Source organism: Drosophila santomea, chromosome 2L (assembly GCF_016746245.2).
Source record: "Drosophila santomea strain STO CAGO 1482 chromosome 2L, Prin_Dsan_1.1, whole genome shotgun sequence".
Lineage (NCBI taxonomy): Eukaryota > Metazoa > Arthropoda > Insecta > Diptera > Drosophilidae > Drosophila > Drosophila santomea.
In genome coordinates this window covers 21,658,085-21,668,014 of record NC_053016.2, presented here as the reverse complement: position 1 = coordinate 21,668,014, position 9,930 = coordinate 21,658,085, and the positions used below count along the sequence as shown (strand labels likewise).

Below are 9,930 nucleotides of genomic sequence, written 5' to 3'. Positions count from 1 at the left end.
AAAGCAAGACCGTTCCTTCGTCAGGCTACCGCCAAGGTCAACACGGCTTACCACCTAGAAAATCCCGCGGAGGAGAACAGTACCGTGAAGTTAGACGTCTGAAACTGAAGGCAGCCAGAAACAGACTAAGAGGTAAGTGATCACAGATGGGGAAATCCGGAGGGAAATAACGGAAGGGCAAAAACAAAGAGGGCTGAACGGCCGGGTCACAGAATAAACAACAAGCCACTCTGGGTATGTGCACGAAAGGGACCCCGTAGAACAATGGCGCTCGGAGGATAGCCGTTTGCCTATCAGTCGGCCCACCCAAACTTCGAGGTTGAGACCCATAGCCGGTGGTCCGATGGGAGTGACCTGGAGTAGGAAGTAAACCCTGTAGAAGAGAGGAGAACGTGAAGGCTGCAAAACAGCCTAGGACCCGGCGACGGATTGGATAGTGCTCGAACATTCGAACCCGATCCCAGCGAAAACCCGTAATTCAGGAGCAGCATGCTCGCTGATCAAGAAGATTGCTTCACTGAGACTATCCGGAACTAGGGTATGCAACATAGTTGTATTAAGAAGCATTGGAAACTGTACGGTTTTTAGTACTACGCAGATACTGCCAAATGTTAAATTATGCGAACGCACATTTGAAATCTTATATTATGCGGTTTTAGATGATTATGATTAGTAGTATGATGTTTTAATTGGGCGAGAAATATTTAGTCAAAGCAATTGGATCTATTATCGGTTTTACAATTACATCTAACGCCCTTACTATATTTAGTGAAAAGTCCGTTTCACCTGTTTAATTTCTGAATGAAATTTTGATTTGGCCATTGTATCAAGATTAACGTGGATCAGATAAAGATATATTATTATTATTATTATTACAAGAGTACTCAAACTCATTCGTAAGTGGTATTCCACAAACCCAGATTCGTTTAATTGATTAAAACAAGACAGGTCAGAGACGCCCATGTTGAGGAGAAAGAAAAAGTTTGATGTTTGATCCAACAATTGATGAGTTCCAAAATTATAAGACCCAGTTCTTCTCCGTACTCCGTATAAAACGGTACTCTGTGTCGACTACAGAGAATGAAATTGGAACACAGTTTCTAATAAATATCCTTTGCCACTTATTTTTTCTAAGTTACGTTTTTCTCGTCTCTAGATATGGCAAATGGATTTCACTAGATTCCAATTCATCCAAATTCAATCGAGAAATCAGAATTTGTGACTCCAGAGGGACAATATAAATTTTTGACAATGCCTTTTCGGCTTAAAAATGCCCCCTCTGTTTTTTAAAGAACTATAAATTGTGCTTTAGGGTATCTTGACCATAAATACCTCATTGTTTATATGGGTAATGTTCTAATAGCTGCCAGTGCTAAGAAGCTTTTGATAGATTACAAGTAGATTTGCAAGCACTTATTACTGCTGGATTTCCTTTCAATATGTCCAAATACTCTTTTTTCTTAAGTCTTGTATTGAGTATTTGGGTTTTGAAATTGAAGCATGTGAGGTGCGTCCAAATCCAAGAAGAATACAAGCTCTTCTTAACTTGCCGCCCCCGCAGTCTATGACACAGTATAGACAGTTCATTGGACTAGCTTCGTACTTTCGCCAGTTTGTGCCTACGTTTTCACAACTGCTAAAACCTCTTTATGCTTTAACATCAAAAGCCATATAACTGGAATGGAACAGAGAGCACGAGCAAATTCGACAGAAAGTAATTACAATTTTGACTAATGAATTTGTTCTTATATTATTTGATTCACAAAAATTTCCATTTGAGCTTCAGTATAGTTAAAAAACAGATTAATTTTAATCTGACAATTGGTTGCTAGCCGAACAGCAAAAAGATGAACAGGCATAGTCTATTGTTTCTAAGTTGCGTAATAACGAACTTAGTCAGGAATTGGCCAAAACATACGAGTTGCGGTCAGGTATATTATATCGAAATATTCAAAGAAGGGCAAACTCGTTGTCTTCCTGTAATACCAAACTCGCTTATGTGGTCTGCTGTTAATAATGTGCGGTGATTAACAGCGACGATTTTACTGTTGTTGGGATGTTTTGTATAATCGATGGATGTCGCCAATGGACACGCCAATGTAAAAATAATTGGTAATTGTTTACTAAGTGCGGTGATTAAGCAGTCTAGACTAATTCTAAGCCGTGATACATTGATGATATGATGAATGGAAGTGCAGTGCATGAATACATACATATGTAATTAACACACACATAGATCTACCAGAAACAATTGGATAATTTATTGATTAATCGTACATAGATTAACTAGAATGTTTGTGTAGTAAATTAACATATCTTAAGGATTGACATCTTTGATGTGCACCTTTCATTTTCCTTAGTGTTGACGTTGCTATTTCTCCCGTTTTTGTTTACTAAAAAATAAACAACGATTTATATTATATTATATCAATAATTAGGTCACTGTAGCTTTAATTTAAATAATAAATCTTTAATTATCAATTATTGTTTTAAAAGAAGATTGTTCGGTTAAAAACGTTTTGATATTAAATATTACTTTCTAGCCATAGCTATGCCAAGTCCCAATATTCCGCCAAGTACTAAAGCTGCTCCGCCTGCAACGGCCATACCCTTTGCCACTTCCTTATCGATTTCTTTTTTAATATATTCCTGAAATATGTAAGGTTATATATTTTTTAAATTTGTACATTTAATTTGCCAAATCTTTTGTAAATATTTTTTTGAAACCACCCTAATGTACTTAATTGGGTGTAGTGTCATAAATATTTTAAAGTCACAAATTTTTTGAATCTATACTTTCTTCAGTAAAAGATATGTGACATGTTTGTACATGTTACTAACCTCTAGGGAGCGAACTTGATCATTTGATTCAATGTCAAGAAATGCTCTACAGTACTTTAGGCCAGACGTATATTCCTTAATACGAGCATTACCAAAGGCCAGATAATATATATAGTCACGCCTTCCATCTGGATGAGTACGAGCCAATTCCTCCAAAATCATAATTCCCTAGATTATAAATAAAATATGATATTTACATTTCAGGAGCTTTATGAGAGAGTCACCTTTCTAATGTCATTTGTATAACGACTACGGACCAGACAGAATGCGTACCTATTGTTTTATAAAAAATTAAAAATTCAGCTGTAATCTATTGGTTTCGGATTTAAGATTGCGTACTCAAACTTTGTGTCTGTGGTAACTTCACCATCCAACTCAAGTTCGTGATGATATTTTTTTTCGAATCTCTAGAGCAAAAACAAAATATTTATTTTATAACAACCAAGACTAAAATAATATATATGTTACCTCTAAATCTTCTTGTGGTACCACTTCATTTAAAAGATCTTCCATAGTTTTACAAATTTTACTAGCAAACAAGACAATTTTATACAGAGAATGAAAAGCGAAGAGTGACCGTTCATTCAATTCCCAAAGAACGTCATCCTTTACCTTTTTAGTGGACTGTTTTATATTCAATACCCACTGAGACTTATTAATCTGGGGTTCTTTGTAAATAGGCTTTTTTACAGCAAAAAAAAATGTAGCCAAAGAAATTCCTTCGTGCTCTAGAAAATCGAAAAATTAAGAGTTTTAGCAGATTCACGAACAATTTTTTATTGGCTAAAAAATGCCGGTTAAACTCACGCAAGTATATGGTTAGAAAATACTGGGTTTTCATTTTGTAAAATGTTCAGATTTTGGGCTATTTGTTTTTAAATGTTATTAAATTGTGGTTTTGAAACTTTAATGACTAAAAAATGTTGCGCGAAAATAAATAAAAGGTTGGAAAATTACATTCGAACTCCTTCGAACGCTGATGGTTTATTAACCTAAGTGAAACAAACCAGCTGTTTTTGTGGTGCACCGCTAAATGGCTTTTCCCGATTTTAGAAACTGGAGCAATATAGATATGTACTATTAGCCAGCTATTATTATTAAAAACGTTTTATGTATATAGTTTGAGTATATGATTGAAGTTTTGCTGAGTGATCAATAGTTTAAACTCTAATTAAGCATGCAGAAACATGATAAGAGTAAAGAAATACCTATTAAATTATAAAAAGCCAAAATAAATCGCCAGAGCAATATTTTTGAAGTCTGCTAAAAGGTGCCCGTTCAAGAACCACTGCAATTTCAGACGGAAGCCGGGATGGAGGAAGCGAACACTGCGACTGATAACAGGAGGGCCCCAGCCAAGCCTACCCCCGCGAGGCCTTTTAGCAATTATACAATGATGTCGGCGTCCAAGAAAAAAAAAAATTAGTGATTGAGCAGCAAGAAGCGGTGAGCAACGAAACATTCAGATAGCAACAAGATAACAAAAACGAAGGATTTGGCCCAAATCGAATTCGAAATAAATTACGAGTACCAGAGAATGCCTGATAGTCACCTGGGACTGCGAGTATTCCGGTACCTTTTAATAAGTGCTCAATATGCCATTTATAACAAATGTAATACATGGCAATGTTTGTTGAAAAATTATTTTAATAAATTTGGGATTTCGGTCGACAAGTTTAATTGAATTTAATTCTCTGTTTTATGCACATTGTTTTTATTGTGCTGCATGAGATATTAGTCTTAGGGGTGTATAAACTTATTAACACGTTGTTAGTTTCAACCAGATTTCCGCCATGCCAAATTCCCGCCCTTGATTATGATTAACATGCGCATCCCGCAAGTCGATGATGTAATATACTTAAGTATTCACCTGATCAAGCGGCTTACCGGGCGGTAAGACGACGCATCTGAGACTAAAAGCAAAGGATCTATACTGGCTTATAAAAGTTCGTTCTTCCCTACGCCTGGAGTACAAAGTCGTTTTATATAACTTCGTTCTAAAACCCATATGCACCTATGGCTCCGAGCTATGGGGCAATGCATCGAGAAGCAAAATCGACATAGTACAACAAGTCTAGGATTCTGAGAATCATAACTGAAGCTCCGTGGCATATACGCAGGGACCTTCAAATAAAACTTATCATTAAGACAATATCAGGAAAAACTAGAAATCCAAATCCCCTTGCAAAAAAACTTCTTCAAGTATGCAGCCAAAGCGTTGTGGGAGGGGGCCATCTGGAGGTGGTGGACAGGGAGCTTATCCCATCCATTCCTAAGGCAAAGGTTCTCTTTCCCATCGCAATCTAAGGGGACCGGGCGCTGAAGCTACTGCAGCGGCAGAATCCAGACATAACAACCGCGGACTGGAATGTTCTGCACCTTGCGACCCCATCACCCAAGGAGGTGGGCCAGAGTGCAGTCCTCCAGATAAACAAGGAGGCGGAAGACATACTATATCCAAGGTACGGGAAGATGGCGTGGGGCATGGGAAGCGTGTACCTGCTCCTCAAAAAACGCCATCCCGGGGATAAGGATGCTCACACCCTAAAGACAGGCGAGGTGGAGAAGGACCTAAGTCTGGAAACTATCGCCGAAGCCGCCCAGGGTTGTACCCATACCACTGAGGGTGCTGCAGCTCAATCTTCATAATAGCAATTACATCCTCTTCTACACACCAGAAGGGCCTACATGCTAACCTTATGTCTCATTACAGCACGGATGACCTGACTGTTGTGATGCTGGAGAGCGAGAGGAATCGCCTTTTGGTAGCTTCCTGCTACATGGCACACGACAGAACGGCCCCACCGGAGGAACTCTGGAGCATGGTGGAAGTCAGCCCGAACGACCAAAAACTGATCGTGGGTGCAGACGCCAACGCGCATCACTGCGTATGGGGTAGCCCCGACATCAACGACAGAGGTGAGTCACTCCTAAACTTTTTACTATCAACCAACATATGCATAGCTAACGTGGGGGAAGAGCACACCTTTGTAGGCCCCACCTCCTCAAACGTGCTAGACCTAACAATAGTAACGGGACAAAGTACTATGGTTTCAGAATGGAGAGTCCTTGAGAGACCATATTTCTCAGATCATAAGTACATACAATTCCTATGCGAATTCGAACACTCTCCCAAAAAAAACCTCTTTCAGAAACCCCCGGAACACTAACTGGGGGAAATTCAAGAAGACAATCTTTACACGACTCGCGACATAGACATAGAAAAGTCCCTAGAGACCCTCACCAGGGAATTGTTAGATGCGCAACGCGCAGCATGCCCGACATCTAGAGCCAGGGAGAGGACCAGGCCACCCTGGTGGAATGGTAATCTTTCGCTTCTACGCAATAACCTCCGAGAATTTTGTAAAATCGCCAAGGACGCGAACATTGATATAATCAATGGGGAATACAAGATCCTACTCAGCTCGTGTAGCAACTTCATAAAATCTATTTGTAACTGCACTGGAGGCAAACGATTGGTTTCGGTCGATTTATTAACAAAGCCCAGCATATTCTACAACGGAAAAACGCGTTGTTCCCGTTGCAACGGTTCTGCAAACGACGGACAGAAGGAAAACGGATTATCGACAGATTCTGCTTTCTCTAACCTGCAGAGCGCAGCTTACGGCTCATCTGCTCCCTCTAACCTGCAGAGCGCAGCTTACGACTCATCTGCTCCATCTAACCTGCAGAGCGCAGCTTACGGCTCATCTGTTCCAACAGAAACGCAACTCCTCAGCGCAGTTGCCACACAACGGAGTCCCTCCGCAACGATTCTTGCTACCGCTCTAGTCCGAATTGTCAACAACAACACAGGACAATCAATTTTGGCGAGGGCATTAATTGATCAGGGCTCTGAAGCAACGCTTATTACAGAGAATATTGTACAGAGTTTGGCCCTTGCGCGCTCTCTTACGTCAGCAAAAATAACTGGAATCGGTGGCTCTTCTCAAACCAAGTGTCGACACAGTGCAGAATTTATGATAAGTTCGTGCTCCGGGTCGCACTTCACGATTTTCGTGTCCAACGCTTTTATTCTTCGCCCCTGACAGGACATCTTCCGAAGCGGGACATCAAAATCAACTTGTATCGACACCTGCAAGGATTGCAGCTCGCTGACATCAATTTTACCCGTTGCGGACGTATAGACATATTAATAGGTGTTGATCTTATCCCACAGGTAATGCTCCCGGAGATTCAACAAGGCAAGCACTAGGAACCAATCGCAAAGAATACCCTCTTAGGTTCGATTGTCTTCGGGCCTGTGATGTCTCTCGTGTCACAAACGGCCACCGTTGGCTGTATGTAACAAATCTGTAACGAACTGTTTTTCTTATTTCGGCTCGCTACGAAATGCAACGGCTAGCTCAGAGATTTTGTTTGTTCGTCCCACCAAATTTATGATTTGTGTGATTGCCCGACCAAGAAGAAGACAGATTCTCAGATTTAACCACTTTTATTTATCGTCACTTGTTGACCAGGATTCGTTGATCCTCGCCGCTGGATGCACGTCGTTGCTCCCTCGTCGTCCTTCCGTCGTACGCCTGCGTCGCTGCCGACGGGGATCCGTACCGGCTCGCCTGGGGCTTAGGATGTTATGGGGCAGGGTGTATCGTCCACGAGTTAAGCTAGCGCTCCCCTCCGAACCACCGTTGCGACCACTGACTCCACTGTCCCTTTCTGACTACGCTAGGTCCTCGCCGAAGGATAGCCTGCGGGCTCGACCGGGGCTTAGGATGTTTTGGGGCAGGGTGTATCGTCCGCGAGTTAAGCTAGCGCTTCCCTCCGAACCACCGTTGCGACCACTGACCCTTTCTGACTACGCTAGGTCCTCGCCGAAGGATAACCTGCGGGCTCGACCGGGGCTTAGGATGTTATGGGGCAGGGTGTATCGTCCACGAGTTAAGCTAGCGCTTCCCTCCGAACCACCGTTGCGACCACTGACTCCACTGTCCCTTTCTGACCACGCTAGGTCCTTGTGTTCGCTCGTCCTTCGCTGATCTTCACGTGCGGCGATCCACTCTGGATGCCCGCTTGACGCACTTGTGTTCCCGTCGTTTCACTGTCACTCGGTATCGACTCTTCGCGTACTTCTTCGCTTTCCGTATGGCTGTAAGGCTCTCGCGTACTTCTTCTTGACTGTCCCGAGCTGCGCCGGCGCCGTCCCTTATATCGGCTGCGGGAATCCCGTTATTTCCCGTTTTGCACACGGCTCGCTCGGGTACAAGGTCCAAACATGTCCCGTTAGTTCACGGTGCGTCCTCTTTGTGCCTGTCCAAAGTCCGCACCGTTACCGTATGACCTCTACGCCCTTGGCGGGTTCGAGTCCAAGGTCCAGCGCGGTACCGTTAATTCACGGTCTCTCCGCTTTGCCGGGGTCCAAGGTCCATTATTTACCGTTCGACCTGACCGCCCTTGGCTCCTCTCGCATTCCAGCCGTCTTCGCTGTTGCTATGCCGATCTCCTACACCCGGATTTGTGGGGAGTTTTAAGACTCCTCACATCTCCCCCTTTCTTCGGAAGATTTCAAAAGAATGCTGCTTCCGGCGGTCCTCTGCTTCGGTGTCTCCTTGCATGGGCAACTTCCTCAATCACCTCTCGTCGACCCTGCGCCCTTTGTTCTCAGCCTGGCAGTCGCAGCTTATTAGACCCCGTCGTTCAGCGTCTTGACTTGGCATCTTGAACCTCCTTGTGCCTTCCTGATCGCAGCCTTACGTCTCAGCGTATTCGAGCATCTCGACGTGGCATCTTGATCCTCACCGTTCCATTCTCCTCACGTCGACTGGCGCCTCCTTGATCTCAGCCCGACAGCCTCAGCCTAGTAGACCCTGTCGTTCGACATCTTGACTCGGCATCTTGATCCTTGCGCCCTTCTCCAGGTTCCTGTATTTGTTGCCGTCTGCCTCTGGTCGCCAGCTCCGCATTTAAATTTCCCGCCGATGAGCGCTTTCCATCTCTGGCAACTCCACCGATACTCACCATGATCGAGTTATCGATGTTGGTGACCGGCGTTGCCACTTCCGATTCCTACCGATGTTGTCCCATCGCTGAGTGCGCGATCGAGTTATCGATATTGGCGACCGGCGTTGCCACTTCATGTTCCGTTATTCCGATGTTCCGATGTCGTGCCGATTGCTGTCAATAGTGTGACAGCGTGTTGAAAATCAATATAAAATCCAGTATTTTTGTTCCCTATCGATCTCACTATCGATCGACCGCTATTATCGTAGCGCCCCCATCCCGATTTTCTCCAGACACGTGGATTTCGGAGTTGCAGCTCAATGGAGGTAAGTTTACGGAATTTATTGTAAGAAAACCGCCATATTTACACATCCTCTTTTTTTTGTAGCTCCTCGGACATGCCGTGAAGCCCCTTAATGCTCCAGGGTTGCCGGCCCTGGACACGGGCACCCTGGAGGCCCTTCTTCAGGGATCTCGGATGAAATGCCCCTACATGCTCCAGGCGGCTGCCCCTGGTCCTCAAGCGCCCTGGAGGCCTCCTCTTCCGTCTCCGCGCCTGCGGCAGCCTCGCGTCGATTTGCCGGCCCGCGTGCCTGGCCCCGCGTCCGATTGCTGGCCCGCATGCCTGGCCCCGCGTCCGCTCGCTGGCCCGCGTGCCTGTTGGCTGCTGAAGATGACTCGCACCTATTTTTTTACTGTGAGCAACAAAGTGCCCTTACCCTCCCCTGACCCACAACTCTCAGTCGTCGTTTTCGTTTTTTTTTTTTTTTGTGTTTATTCAGGCACGTATACTTGAATGCCCCCGCCGCGACGCACCTTCAGCCGGAACCGCTGGCCGTCCAGCGCGAACAGCTTGGCCCAGCGGTCCTTGTGGCTTCTTCTCGCCTGGGCCTCGGCCTCCTCGACCACTCTGGGTGGCCACTCCGCGCGCTCGAGCTCCTTCCATGGCTTCCCGCCCAGCGACTGCTGCCTGCGGAGGCATGGTCGCTGCGGTGGCGGTCTTGCCTCGGGGCACGACTCCTGCCGCGCGAGCTTCGGTGGTGGTGGTACGGGCCACACCCACGGACCCTTCTCCGGGTTCTCTCCCGCGTCTTCGACCTCTACCCGTGCGCGAACTTGCGGGTCGCG

The 9,930-nt window shown here is 44.8% G+C and overlaps 2 protein-coding genes across 3 annotated transcripts; one reads left to right on the top strand and one right to left on the bottom strand.

Moving 5' to 3' along the window:
- Positions 1–2,239: 2,239 nt before the first annotated feature.
- Positions 2,240–3,421, bottom strand: LOC120458789 (mitochondrial fission 1 protein). Of its 2 annotated transcripts, XM_039646571.1 has the most exons (6): positions 3,310–3,421; positions 3,181–3,248; positions 3,066–3,114; positions 2,842–3,009; positions 2,537–2,649; positions 2,240–2,393 (listed from the first exon to the last, which is right to left on the bottom strand). In XM_039646571.1, exons 1-6 carry the CDS (start codon positions 3,352–3,354, stop codon positions 2,372–2,374), a joined length of 465 nt encoding a protein of 154 aa, XP_039502505.1. In that variant the 5' UTR covers positions 3,355–3,421; the 3' UTR covers positions 2,240–2,371. The 2 variants fall into 2 exon arrangements, with proteins under 2 accessions (XP_039502505.1, XP_039502506.1); XM_039646572.1 differs by lacking the exon at positions 3,066–3,114 and having other exon boundaries at positions 3,115–3,246; positions 3,310–3,402.
- Positions 3,422–7,215: 3,794 nt separating this feature from the next.
- LOC120456138 lies at positions 7,216–8,014 on the top strand. Its single transcript, XM_039642768.2, has 2 exons — positions 7,216–7,534; positions 7,670–8,014. The coding sequence occupies exons 1-2, from the start codon at positions 7,242–7,244 to the stop codon at positions 7,839–7,841; spliced, it is 465 nt and encodes a 154-aa protein (XP_039498702.1). The 5' UTR covers positions 7,216–7,241; the 3' UTR covers positions 7,842–8,014.
- Positions 8,015–9,930: the final 1,916 nt, after the last annotated feature.